Below are 15,085 nucleotides of genomic sequence, written 5' to 3' on the forward strand. Positions count from 1 at the left end.
TGTATATCCATCCAGGGTTATATGCACCATCCACCGCATCCTAGCGACCACGACGGCGACGACGAGGACGAAGACGAAGACGAGGACGAGGACGAAGACGGGGACAAGGACTGTGAACGACGCCGCCGTGAAGCAGGAGACGCGGCGGAAAACGGAGGATCTGCTGCCGCGAACAGTGTGAAACACGAGCGACAGGCTTCTCTGTCCAGGACGGTGTTACGACGGAACGTTAGCGATCGTCGGGAGACAGGGACCGTGGTTGCGCGGCAGGAACGTAGTCGCTAGTCCAGTTTCTGTTCTCCGGTGTGTCGTTCGAACGAACAGTGAGTCACTGTCAGTGACATTGTTTCTGGAAGTGACATCGAAGGGACACAGAGACTGCGCGAGGACAACGTTCGAGGACGACGTAGCGAGGAAGATAGATAGATAGATAGATTGAGAGAGAGAGAGAGAGAGAGAGAGAGAGAGGGGGAGGTAGAGAGAGAGGTAGAGAGACGGAGGACTCTAGGTTTACGAGGAGAGCAAGGTTGTGGCAAAGGTAAGAGGCAGAGATAGAGGAAGAGGAAGAGGAAGAGGAAAAAGAAGAAGAGTTAGAATCGTGGAGAGAAGTGGAGTCGTTGAAAGTGTGTCGGGTCGGGATAGAAGTGTTCGCGATAATAGGGGGCGGGGGGGAAAGAAAAGCGGTGAAAGGTAGGTCCACTCGTCGGAGGGAACCATCGAAGGTGGAGGAGCATGCGAGAGCAGCTCCTCGGTGTTCCAACATGACCCAGCCTTAGTAGGGTACCTCTGCTGGCGTACACCCTCCGCGCCGCGACACGATACGACACGCAGAAGGAGGTGGTGGAGGAGGCGGAGGTGGTGGTGGTGGTGGAGAAAAAGGAGGAGACGGCGACGGAGGCCAGAGAGGAAGAGGAGGAGGAGGAGGAGGAGGAGGTGGAGGAGGAGGTGGAGGAGGAGGAGGCGGTGGAGTCGGTGGAGGAGGAGGCGGCGGGGGTGGAAGAGGTGGAGGCGGACGGAGAAGAAGAAGACGAGGAAGGAGAAGGAGGAGGAGGAGGACGGAGGACTCGCTAACGACGGCGAACGTCCTCGAGGGTGCGATACACCAGCACCAGCACCAGCAACACCACCGACGACGGCAACGATGATCGTGGCCGGCCGCGGCGGCGAACGGGGTACATGCTGGAGGAGGAGGAGGCGGCTGGTGGCCGCGGGACTGGTCTCGGCCCTGCTGGCCCTGGCGATGGGCCCAGCCGCCTCGATGGGGCACAGGCCGGCGCCGAACAACCCCATCGTTCTGCAGACGATCACCAGCTCGACAGCTACGCCCTGGACGGTCTATTCGGTGAACGGGTCCGTTCTGTTGAACAATGAGCTGGAACCTGGGGATATCGGGTACAACGCTACCATCCACCACCATCATCACAAGAAGGTCGGCGGCAACATGACCGAGGAGAAGGCGCCGCTCTTCCCGGTGGATCTGTTCTCGATCCAGGAGCGGCGCCAGGGCGCCGTGATCCTCCACGTAATCGGCGTGGTCTACATGTTCGTCGCGCTGGCGATCGTCTGCGACGAGTTCTTCGTCCCTTCGTTGGACGTGATCATCGAGAAGCTGGAGATCGCCGACGACGTGGCCGGCGCCACATTCATGGCGGCCGGCGGCTCGGCCCCGGAACTCTTCACATCGATAATCGGCGTGTTCGTGTCGTTCGACGACGTCGGTATCGGCACCATCGTCGGTTCCGCCGTCTTCAATATCCTGTTCGTGATCGGGATGTGCGCCATATTCTCGCGTACCGTACTTTCCCTCACATGGTGGCCCCTGTTCCGCGACTGCACCTTTTACAGCGCCAGCCTGCTCACCCTGATCTACTTCTTCAGCGATAATTATATTCACTGGTACGAAGCGCTCGTGCTCTTCGGGTTCTATTTGGCGTACGTGAGCTTCATGAAGTGGAACCAGCCGATGGAGAAGCTGGCCAAGAGATTGATTTACAGAAACAAGGTGACCCGGGTCAGGTCCACCGATCAGCTGATGCCCTCGGTAAGTCGCACCCTCCGTTTACCGATACGCTACATTCGCACCCCCGCACGCACACCATATTACACGCTCCTCCCGATCATAACATCGTCCCCACGACGAAGACGGGGAACCTGCTGCCCGCCTTTCCGTATCGCCGAGATGAAACGCGAAAACACGATCCCACGAAAACCTCGAACGAGAATCTACGTTGCGGTTATACGATGAATGCAGCGTGGTCCTTTAGTCGAGGTTTCCATTCAATCTTCTACTCCTCCGCGCGTCGTTCTACGGAACACGGTCGTGTTTACGCTATTCATTCTGTCGAGAAGCAGAAAAGGAAGTTCTTGTTACTCGTGGAACGGCCCAACGGCACCGCCACCGCGTACTTCCTTCGCGACAATTTCGATCGAACGTGCCGAACATCGATGCAGACTAGACCTTGTCGAGGAAACTGTATGCTTGGTTCGGACGTGTTTATGATTTGGTATTGGCACAGTATGCGGATCTGTAATAATTATGCGCTCGGCGCGGAGTCGTAAATCACTCTATTATCTGCTATCGCAGTTTTTGCTCGATGGTAGCAACGGGGTTATCCGTTTCCGAGAGTACGAAGTTCGTCCAGTGACATCGTGTCACAATCTAGAAAAGATGTCAATGTCACTACCAGTAGAAATACGTTGCAGTTTGTAGGACAGCGGGTACAAAGTCGTTCATTCTTGATAAACCGTCTGCATATTCGATGGATCTGCTGTGTATGCAGGATTTTTTCTTTTTCTTTTTTTGAAAACTCGTACAATTTAATGTTTGATGAATTTTAACGGACTTCTAATTTTGTTTCCCGACCGAGTGGAATGCATAAGAAAGTATGCAAATTTCTGATCGATTCCAACCCTTTCGAACCGGCGAATTAAAATTTCACGAAAACAACCGTGATCCAATTTGCGGCGATAGAAAGGGGACGGGACTTGCGAAACGGCGAGATCCACGTGATCGGCCTGTCGGAAGTAACGTTATTCGGTCGGTCGCGGGGTCACTATTCTCTCTAGATCACGATGTCACTGCCAGCCGCCGCAAGATCCACAGTTCGCTAATAATAAATCATCGACGGATATAAAACAGCATACTTCCAGACAGCCTAGAAAGTATCGATGAAACTTTTCGAATCGAAGTTACGCGAAGCAAACTAGATCTTTCTCGATCTACAGCGGCCATCCTCGTTCGTGGATCCTCGGTAATTCTCTACAGCACGTCTACGGATCGATCGCCCTTCTTCCACGGCTTTCACGTTCGAGTTAGGGTCTACTTCATCGGTTACGTTCTCGCGAGGAGCGTCGCGTGACTTCGTCCGCTGCTCGCACGGCTGCTCGTCGACGCTCTTCCCCGTCACGTTGACGGACACACCGCGCGTTCCTTTCTCTCTTTTCCCTCTATTTTTTTGTCGTCCTTCGGTCGCGTCGGTCGACGGAGGAACAAAACGACCAACGGATCGCGGACCTCGCGACATTGGCCTATAGATCATCGACGAGCGCTCCGCTTCGTCATCGTCTCGTCGCGGTCTCCTCTTCCTCGACCCCTTTATCAACCCCTTTATCGGCCCCTTTATCAAACCCTGTTCCACCCCCGACGTTCCTCCAATTACTTTTGATCCCCGGGTGATCCGGCACAGGTGATCCTTTGTGCACTCTGGTTAATAGAACGGAATTCGCGGACCTCGGCCATCGAACGGCTCTCTATCGCGTCTCCATCGACCTGCGATAAAAAAAGACGTTTATTTTCGAGTCGTGCTCTCTCTCCTGCCGCGTCGTCGGTCCGCGATGCTCGTCGTCGGGTAGACACACCGGGACCCGTATTATTTTCCCGAACGCTTCGCAAAGTGACAATTAACCACGAAGTTCCGCAGAGTCTGCTCGAAGAAGCGCGAGCGCATAGTTGCTCGAGTGACTTTGAACGTTCGAAAGACGGAATGTTACTGTTCGAGGGCAAAATTATATCTCGCGGAGAACTCGGCAAGACTATAGCTACGCTGCGGTGAAAAGATGCACAGCCGTTCTCGTTCAAAGGATTTCCGTCGGTGTTCGGGCGGACGACAATTTTCATGCTTTAATTATACCTTTAATAACTCGCTCACCAACTTGTTCGCAAGAGATCTTAATCGGGCGAAGACGTAATTCTATGATGCATCAGACTAGTCGGGGTAGCTTCGTTTTAATTAATCATCGGACGATAATACGTCTATTCGATCGACTCGTGAAGGACAGTATAGGACATTCGTATCTATCTTCGTAAAAACGTAACGAAGTGTTAAATCTGTAACAAGCAGCTGTATATTTATATTTAACTGTTTGATATCCTGTATATCTTATCGGTTTAACGAACATATTACTGCTGAATTGAGTTCGAAGAGTCCTGGTGTATTTCGAATTTTGTCACGTGTCATTTTGACAATCAAATTTCGTAGCGATATTCGTTCGTGTAAACTTGTAAACTGTTCGATAAACAAAATTTGTTTGCATCTCTAAATCGATGAATTTACGGATCTACGTTTGCATAAATTTTCCTAAACCTTAGCTGGTGCAGGATATGGTATCGAAGTTTGATCACTTATTTCGGGGACACCTTGTGCATATATATATATATATATATACAAGGTGTCCCAAAAATGTCTAGCAATACGAAAGTAGGAGATTCCTGAGGTCATTTGAAGTAACTTTTTCCTTAGCGAAAATGCAATCCGCGGCTTCGTTTACGAGTTATTAGCGAAAAACAGTGACCAATCAGAGGCGAGATCATTTGGCGCGAGACGGCCGAGCCAATGAGCGGAACTGGGCTCCGTGCACTCGTTGGCTGGGCCGCCGCGCGCCAGCCGAGCTAGCCTCTTATTGGTCAGTGTTTTTCGTTAATAACTTGTAAACGAAGCCTTGGAGACAATTTTCGCAAAGGAAAAAGTTGCTTCAAATGACCTCAGGAATCTCTCATTTCCGGATTCCGAGATATTTTCGGGATACCCTGTATATATATACAGAGAGAGAGAGAGAGAGAGAGAGAGAGAGAGAGAGAGAGAGAGAGAGAGAGAGAGATAATACAAAGTAGAAGAAAAGTAAGTCTTTATGGAAAATAAAATTTTGTTGGACCGATTGCAAGACAAACGAGCTAATAATAATAATCTTCTTTTTTCCTCTAACAATTTCGACAAGTTGAAACCGGTATACCAACATGCTCAATTCTCCTTCATCTTTTCACTGTCTTCAGATTCACCCACGCATTTTTGCGATAAACGCAAGTCCGACAACGAGCGTATAGCAAATATAGTAAAAGTGTATAGAATCGTAAAGTATAATAAATGAGCGATTTTATCGGATTAACGTGGAATGTTTTTCTTAGCGATTTCGAAAATGTCGAGCGTGTCGAGTGCATAAGAGCATCGACGGCCCAGCGGGTTTCTGACGAATATTGCAGTCGGTGTTTTCCAATCGACGCGACGGGTCGAGTTGAGTGGAGTAATCCTTCTCGGGGCGGTGATATCAGGAGATGGCGATAGGATTTTCCGTCGGACGATGGGAAAACGGTGGGAAAACTGTGGGAAAACGGCGGTGGCGAGCCCTCCGCTCCTCTCCTCTCCTCTCCTAGCCGCTCGGCCCGACGCGGCCCGGCGTGTGCGCGCGCGCCCATCTCTGTATCGCGCGCAAGGTCGATCTTGATGAACAAATTCAAGCGAAAAATCCCGGCGCGAGACGGGAGATGGTCCAATTACCCGCGTTGCATCCAACGGCGCGCTTAATTAGTACACTTATCCGAGCGCGTAGTTCGGAATGGCTGAAACGCGCCGCGCCGGCGACGGAGTCGTCACGAAGACGGCGACCATGACTACGACGACGACGTTGCGGCGAGAAAAACGCGACGGCAACCTTGCCCGCGGTTTTCTAGGACGAGAGATTGAATCGCGTCGAGGAGGTTTTCAAGTTGATTTGAAATTTCAATAAGTCTGTTTACTTTGGCCGAAATTACGGTGCCGCGGAATGGCTCGCGATTAATGTTCGTCGAATTGGCAATTATTATTAGAGTTGATTGAATATTATTAGGCTCTATTTAAACGTTTTCAATGGCACCGTCAGTCGTTGCTTGCACTTTTCGATGCCCGCGGCGAGATTTATTATATCGCGACTCGATTGAATATCAGTTGATTGCGTTGTTCATTCCGCTCGATTCAGAAGAACATTTTTCTGGTTTCGATGGTTGCTGGTTAAAGCAAGCGTTTACGTACGACGAACGTGAATGCTCGATTTTATTTATTTGTTTATTTAGCATCGACGGGCCGAGCGCTCTCTACAATTTTCTCGACAAAAACTCGACGTGATAACAGTAATAATAATAATTAAATAATTATAACGTGAAAACAATGGTTACGTTCGCTCATCTGAAAAAAGGGTTAAGAACGGAACCAAGATGTGTCAGGGCTCCCATGGAATATAATTGCAGCATACTTTTACAAAATCCGCGGAGATGGAGTCGCAGCAGCTGCGAAAATAAATAGTAGAACAATGAGTTAATCGTGTGACAAACATTATTAATTAAACATTCTTGACATTTCAAATATTTTTTAGAGACAATTAATGTCAGCTGGAGCCTATGTTCTTATTACTAAGCTGCGGATCTCTGTGCAAAACAGAAATTTTCGAAGACGATTCTAAGAAACAGAAACGAAATAAAAACGAATTGTTTCTTCTAATAATTTTGTTACGTTGGAAATAGCACGTCAATATTTTAATATTCTTCTCATAGCTTGGCAATTTTACATTTCAGCCACTCCTATTCGCGACAATCGCGAGAAGTTCGCAATCTGCAAATCTCTGTGCAAACACTTTTTTAAGGGATATTTTCCACGAAAACGATAATTGAACGACTCTTTTAATTTATCGAGCAAAATACGAAGATGAAGACTAAATTGCATACGTCGCGTGCGGATGGCTCCAAAGTGATAATTAGAAAGAACCGTTGCCGAGGAATGCGCGAAGCAAGTTGCTGCACCATAATCTCTCTGAATTGTATAATATTATTTTGATATCGGCCGCGTGTGCCTGCCGCACACATTTTCAGAAGCATTTTTCCAGGAATATGATCGGAATAACAACTTTCCTGTATATTTTTAATGCGGCCCGTCGGCCAGGGTATAAGCAGCCGACCGACTGCCTATCTACGGACGCCCTCTCTCGCCGCCCTACTGCCACCCCCTCCGTTACCCATCGACCTTTGTCTCTACGTTTCGGGTTATCTTCCGCGTCCATGAGCAATCGGGACACACGAAAAAAAGTGGCACAGAGGTTCGCGAACGGTCAGATTACCTCCGAGATTACAATTTCTGAAGGAACGCGGGGCTTTAAGTCGAGCTTTGTAGGTTGCTGATCGAACTGGCAGTTTAAATCGGTCTCCGACAGGGCTGTGTCGCGATGCTCGCGGGCCCCGGGATTTTTAAAACTGCGAGCTCCACTATTCCAACGCGATGAATTATTGTCAATCTGAAATACCTTCAACGGCCGCAAGTCTTTTTAAGCTACAGACACCGCGATCGATGTAGCTCCCTGTGCACTTTCGACCATTCAGGACACATTTCTGCTGTGCTTTTATTGTTAGACATTTTTTTTTTTTTAGCAATCGTCCAATTTCTGTTGCATTTTAATCGAAGGGTCTTTCATCTTTTCTCGGCGAGACTGGGAATTTTTATGCATAACTGTATTCTTCCTCGTGACAAACGCCTGCCGCGACGTGTCTCCGTTAAGGGGTCATCGCTGACCAAAAGAAAGACGGATTAATTTATTATCTTTTACTCGTTATTTATTTCTTTGAGAAAGAAAGAAGTGCTGATGCCTGGAACAGATTTCTCCAAAATAAGATTGGCAGCCAATTCGTTGACCTAAACCTACAATAGCTTCACAATTATTGAAGTCACAAAGTTGCTTTCATTAAAAATGATCGAATATATTTGTTTATTCGGATATACGCTATTATAAAAATTGTGAACAATTTGCGTAAATTGTATCTTGTAATTCTTACGAGGCAATTTTTATTAGTCGCTTTTAGATCTCGGTAGGTTTAGCGTTGAACATGCTAGAGGTAACACATCACTCGATAAGTCTCCGGTCTTTCGACTTTATTCGTCAATATACTCTTCTTCAAGAGCGATACATTCGTTCCAACGCTCCTCTAACTTTTCGATGCCTTTTTTGTAGAACGATTTGTCTTTGTTCTCAAAATAGGCCTCCGTTTCGGCAATCGATTCAGCATTTGAGCCAAATTTCTTTCCCTGGAGCATCTCTTTAATGTCTGCAAAAAGCCAGTAGTCGCTGGGGGTTAGATCTGGAGAGTACGGTGGGCGGGGAAGCAATTCGAAGCGTAATTCGTTCAATATATATACTTCGAAAGCAATTTACACATGCTTAGATTGTTGTGTAAAATTGTAAACACGCTATCTTCTGATATCTTTAACCCTTTCGCTGCGAACAGCGCCTTTTGGCGCTCGGCTATAGACACTTTCTCTCAGCGAACAGCGCCTTTTGGCGCTCGGCTATAGACACTTTCTCTCAGCGGACAGCGCCTTCTGGCGCTCGATTATTAAATTTTGTTATAATATATTATATTAATTGTCTATATGATTTAAGATTATTAAAAATTTCTAAAATTGTTATTATCATCATTATTACTGTTATTGTTTGGCTGCCGTGTCGGCCAGTCGCCTCAAAGAAAAGACCAGCAATCTACTATCGCGCCGGCTGCTGAGAGAGTAATTCATTTTTAGGCGTTCCGCAGCGAAAGGGTTAAGGGGTCAGATATCTCACGCAGTTTCACTATACGGTCTTACAAAACTATTTTGTGGACCTTTTTTTATGTTTTTCGGGACAACTGCCGATTTTGAGCAACCAGAGCGTTCAGCATCATCGGTGTTTGTACGAACGCGTTTAATTTTAGCATACCAGTCGATAATAGTTGATGTCCCTGGTGCAGAGTCTTCGTAACGCTTATTAAACCATTGTTTGGCTTCAACAGTATTTGTCCCCATCAAAAAACAATGTTTAATCGATACACGAAATTCTTTTCTAACCATTGTTTCGAAAATGACAAAACTGGTGCCACTAAAACCACCATAACTTGTAAACTAATCATCAAAAATGTCATGAAATTTTGACATATATCGTTTGAAGAATGCTACTATCCAGAAATCATATAGGCTTGTCGACAGTGTTGCCATATATGTGTCAGACCGGAGACTAATCGAGTGACGTTTTAGTAGCGACATTTAAGAATTGTCTTTCATCCTCGATCGTTTCTCCATCCCTTCGGCGACAGTCGTACGACTAAGAAAATCTTTCGCCGATCATTTAACCAGACGCGTTCTTTCCTTCCTCGAATGATCCGGAACAAGCGGTTTAATCGAGGATCCCGGCACTCCTCCGGACTTCGGCGGCCGTCTCGGCAAAAACAGCGGCAGGAACAATGACTACAGATTGGAGGAGCTGACGAATCTCGGGAGCGAAAAGAAAATCAGAAATAAATCGGCGCTTAAAGGCGGATAGAATGGAAGGCGTTTCCACGGCGAGACTCAGCGCTTTCTGCCAGTCCGATCTCTTCCGGGATCGCGATTCCAGCGAAGCGTGGTCCTCCAGATAACCAATTCCCCTCCATCCGAGGCAGCCCCGACTCTCGAATCGATCGCGAGCAGAAACGCGAGCACACGCGACACGATCGACTCGGTGCGGTTGGCTCTTTCGTTGTCCGTCGAAATATTTGCGCGATAAATCAGAATTCGTCGGCGGCGTTAATGCATAAATTAATCGGCCGGCGAAAACTCCATTCGGCCAATTGATTTATCCGCGTTCGCGTTCCCGTTCGCGTTCGCGAGCCGTAAATCCCGGGGACCCGATTGTTTCTTCGCGGCCGCGTAATTAAGCGACGATCGCCGTCACGGTGGCAACGACGGCCGAATCATTTCGGCTGGGAAATTTAATTAAAAGTTGCGATCCCGGCAGCGGCGGTATCTTATTTATCACGGCCAGCGAGAGAGAGAGAGAGAGAGAGAGAGAGAGAGAGAAGTGGAATTCGCGGAAGTCGAGTCGCTTCTCAATTTCTGGGTAGAAAGCGTCGGGAGGCCCTGCCTTCGCGCCGGGATGAAAATTCCATTTAAAGGATCCAACGGCCCCTCGTCTGCAGTCTGGCCGCGTAACGAGCACCGGAGACTGCTCTTGTAATTAACTTCGCGGAACTTTCCGTATGAACGCGTCGCCTCTCGTCTCCTCGCGTTTCCAGGAGACGCGTGCGTCCCGAGATTTATCGGCGTTCGCGGCTCCTCCTGCTGTTATACAACACCGAGGAACGATCCTCGATTAGAGGACGCCAGCCGGATCAACGGCAATCGATACCACCGCCCCCGCGGCTGCCTCTACCTTGTTGTTATCGTTTCGGGCACGCCGATACCCCGCTCCATCGAGCTGCAGCCTCGAAAAATGTCCTATCGAACCTGGAATATCGGTCCAAGTACCTCTCGCGCAAACATTTCGGAGTCCGGCAGGCTTCTTCTACGATTCATTTTATAGCCATGTTGACTAGAACCTCCTTCGATGTTTGTTCGAAGGCGTGAAAAGGGATCCACGCGGTTTTGTGCTGTCTTCTCGAAAGATTTTGATGCACATCAGTCGTTCTTCTCGAATCGATTGGGGCTGTTTTATGGACAAATTCGTTTCGAGAGCCGCGTGCGACATGATTTTTGTGATGATAGTCGAATGAGATTCGAACTGGGCGAATTATACTATCGAACGCGTTATAGTATGTCCGCCGGTTATAAATAAAATAAAAAAATAACCTTGACATAAACGAAAATCCCGATTAACTCTATAACCTGCCTTGGCGAATAGTCGTCGCAAGAACCGTCGGAACATTGTAAGAGAAGAGTCGTTATTAAGCCGGGAAGTCTAATAGGACGTTTAGAGGGCAAGTTATGGCACCTTGAGGGTCGCGATTACATTCTCGCGGCAGTCGGCCAGGAAAGAATTTCGATCGGAGGTCGAGGAAGATGTATCGCGCCGAGGGAGGCTCGTCGCGACGCTAATTGCTTTATCCAGATCGCGGGCTGATAAATCAGCCGGGCGAGCACCGTCGCCAGAGGCGGTTATACTCTCGTTATTTTTCACGGCACGGCAGTCACGATCCAAGCGAAATTGTCGGAATACCTGGAGAGACCTGTCGCTCGTCCGGCCATCGATTATCTCTCCTCTTATCTCGCGTATACCGTTCCGAATCACGCTCTGTCGATCCGTTTTACCACTCTGCATTTCGCACGATAACAAACGGCGCGGACTATCGCTTGGTAATTTTATCCAGAAATCGTGGCGCAACGTTCTTCGACAGTTTTGCATGTTGCACCGTTGGCTGCGAATCGATTTTGGCTGGAATATAATATGAACATATAATATGGAAATTGGAAACTTCCTTTTATTTATTCTTGAAATGTAAAAAAGTGAATATTTGTATCACGTTATTGTTATTGTTGTTATTTAGATTAATTAATTTTTTACAATAAATTTGCGTGACTGGCTACATTTTTATTTCTAGTCAAATTATTTATTTAATTAAAACTATCGCTATTCTATAATTCTATAATTCTATAATTCCAATGAATTTGCTAATACAGTAATGTCTCTCTAATTGACGCTCAGATTGTCCGCAAAGTAGACAACTTTGGAAGAGGAGACACGATTGTTCGAGCTTTGTGGCTCGCTTTTTATGATTATCGATTGTCAATAACTATGAAAACGAGCTGCAAGGCTCGAACGATCGTATCTCCTCTTCTCAAATTGTCCATTTTTGTGCGCAATCTGAGCGTCAGTTAGGGAGACATTACTGTATTACCTACCGAGCCTCGAAAGTAAGGCGATTTGCTTCATAACGATGAAAAGACCGTTTATTTAGATCTTCCGACATATATTATAATTTCGATGTATGCTTGGACCAAGAAATCTGTTCGATCATTTTTCATGAAAGAGTCTTTACAATTTACTACATTACTGTAGTTTCCGCGAAGCTGTTTCACGTTGCGATATTTTAGAATGTTGCCGCAGCTTTGTAAACGATTTCAAGCTTCGGAACAACTGGCTTGTTGCGACCGATTCGAATTTCTCCCAGTTGGCACGGGGCACCGTCATCGCACAGTTAATATCGTGGCGGCGCCGAAATCGCTGTCAATCGAACGCAACGTCGAGAGCGTGAAATATAATTCTCTTATTGGCACTGATTAGCGATTGCTGAAAACGGGACGCGCCGGCACGCTAATGACCGCATAATTGTGTGCAGATAGAGTGCACCGATCGGAATTGATGCACGCGCACGGTCATCGCGGTTTCATTTCGTTACGAGCCTACTGTGTTTGTCTTCGGAATCAGCGGTTCCGGAAACACGGTCGAACACGGTCGAACACTCGTTCGCTGTGCTGAACTTTCCTCAACGATTTTATGCCGCGTTCTCAATGTGCTGGCTACCCGAAAACTTTCAAGCGAATTATTCACCGCTCGTTAACTGTTTTATTTAATCGAAATAGTTCGCATTCTCTGGCGTATTTCGGACATTCGTTTGTTCTATTGTCGCTGAAATCGACGCGCGGCAGACGATATTTCAGCTGCATTGCGTAAGGTTTCACCGATTTATGAAGATTTAAGTTGGCTCGATTGGTCGCTGCGAATTTGATGCATCTACGAGGAAAGCCTGCAGATGAAATATAAAATTGTGAACACGTAAGAAAAATTCATATTTTTGCACGTAATTACGCTATTTTCAGTTTATTGAAACGATTTATTTTTATCGACTTTCTGTTCCTCCAAATCGTGTCTTCTATCCTCGAAATCGTACTCTAATAAAAAATCTACTCTAGAGAAGTCTAAAAAAAATTCTGTACGTGCTCGTTCATGTCGTACACGTGCACTCAACTTTTCCTCGCAATCGTTGTTCGCGAAAATTTGTCCAAAAAACGTGACCAGGCAAGAAGTTCGATACAGTCTATTCGCCGCACAATAGTATGGCGCCATTACAGTTGCGCGAGAGTTGCTTGAACTCTTCAACTTCGCCCTGCCTCTGTCATCCCCGCGGTACAGCGTTGACGATTGTTATTGCGCGAACTCTAAACGAAGGAACTTCCGCGCCGCCGGCGAATATCGCGTGTCCCAACAATATTTCACAGCCGCCGAGTGTGTCCGCACGTTTAAACCGTGCGGCTGCCGCAATCAGTGTTCGCAGGAGAACTAGTTACGCAAAGAGTGGGGTGGTGACGCATGCGCACGGGCGTGACGCGTCAATTTGGGTTGAGAATTATTTACAGCTTATTTATAGTTTCTTTATTTATTCATAGTTTATTTATCATAGCTATTTATCATAGTTTATTTATTATAGTTACCGATTGTCAACGATTATAAAAAGGAGACACAAGGCTCGAATAATCGTATCTCCTCTTGCCAAATTGTCCATTTTCGTGCGCAATCTGAGCGCGGATTAGGGATAAATTACTATACAGTAATGTCTTCCTTACTGACGCTCAGATTGTCCACAAAAATGGGCAATTTGGGAAGAGGCGATACGATTATTCGAGCCTTGCAGTTCGTTTTTATAGTTGTTGACAATTCGTAACTATAAAAATGAACCGCAAGGATCGAATTATTGTCCATTTTTGTGGACAATCTTAATGGGCGTCAATTAGAGAGACATTACTGTAATTGGCCACTTTATTAATTGGCCAATAAGTTATTGCGTTTATTATATAGATGGCAATACAGAAAACTCAATAACTTATTGGCAAACCCACTGCAACATTCACACGGTAGTCGCGCTACGCTGTGCGGGACTCTTGCGCATGCACCGCCTACCCCCACTCCTTGCGTAACTTATTTTCCTGCGAACACCGACCGCAACGTCGCCGGGCGAAAGACGCGCACTGTAGGTTTGCTTAGGACACGACAGCGGATATCTATGCAAGTAGCCCTGGAGTTTGTTTAGACAGCGATGTCCTTTCAATCATGGTTCCTGGTGTAGACATTGTCGCCGTTAGCTCTGCTTCGCGTTTGAACCCTAGCGACACTGCGAGTCCACAGGGTGTTCGACCACAGGTGGTCGTTTCGCAATGGACATGTTCGACAAAAACTATTGTTGTCGGGTCTGGCTCAGTTATCCAAACGACGACTGCGGCATTTCGCGTGAACCAAACATTTCCAGCACGTTCCGCGAGAGGCAGAATTTTATTTCCTCTGTTGAGAATTTCGATCCATTGGGAACACATGTTCGCAAATATTTTCTACTGGAACAAATTGTGCTTCGATTTAAATCGCGATTTTTACGAATCAATCTTGATCAACTAATTTTTATCAGTTCAATGTCTAGTAAACTTCGATTTGATAGACATCGTGGAAACTGAATAGTTCATGCTCAATCTGAAATGCTCGCTGCAAAAGCATTCCTCTCTTAAATGGATCGCTAATCACTTTTAAATCGTCTTTATTAGGTTCACATAGAGTTAATCATTCAAATATTTTATAATCAACTTTTACGCCACTCTCGTTTTTATATAAAATTCTTCACCTGACGTAAAAGGAGTTTGCCCGTAAATAAGTAAACGAGTAAACGAGTAAATGAGTAAACGAGTAAATGAGTAAATGAGTAAATGAGTAAACGAGTAAATGAGTAAATGAGTAAATGACTAAATGAGTAAATGAGTAAATGAGTGAATGAGTAAATGAGTAAATGACTAAATGAGTAAATGAGCGAATGAGCGAATGAGTAAATGAGTAAATAAATGCTTCTGCTAAGTTTTTTACCGTCTTGACACTTCCGCCGGTACAAAGACCTGACTATACACTGTCGAGCAAAAGTTTGCAGTCACTTGTAAATGTTTAGTTCAACTTTCTTCTAACATCGAGCAAATATTTCACGAGGCAGTCGTTGTTATTGTTTGTTTGTCTTTTCGAAATCAATGCGACTATTCGCAGTTGCCCGAGTTTGTTAACTCGGGCGAGCTTGTGTTTCGATCAGCCGAAACAATTT

The 15,085-nt window shown here is 46.5% G+C and overlaps 1 protein-coding gene across 2 annotated transcripts in view; it reads left to right on the plus strand.

Annotated features, from left to right (window-relative positions):
- Window positions 1-974: 974 nt before the first annotated feature.
- Window positions 975-15,085, plus strand: part of Nckx30C (solute carrier family 24 member Nckx30C) — a 172,765-nt gene continuing 158,654 nt past the window's right edge. The window contains exon 1 of one of the 2 annotated variants that reach the window (XM_033485297.2): window positions 975-2,041. In XM_033485297.2, the coding sequence (XP_033341188.1) occupies window positions 1,142-2,041 (900 nt within the window). In that variant the 5' untranslated portion in view covers window positions 975-1,141. The remainder of the gene's footprint in view (window positions 2,042-15,085) is intronic. The other variant, XM_033485296.2, reaches the window with a different exon arrangement.

Source organism: Megalopta genalis, chromosome 7, assembly GCF_051020955.1.
Source record: "Megalopta genalis isolate 19385.01 chromosome 7, iyMegGena1_principal, whole genome shotgun sequence".
NCBI classification, from domain to species: Eukaryota; Metazoa; Arthropoda; class Insecta; order Hymenoptera; family Halictidae; genus Megalopta; species Megalopta genalis.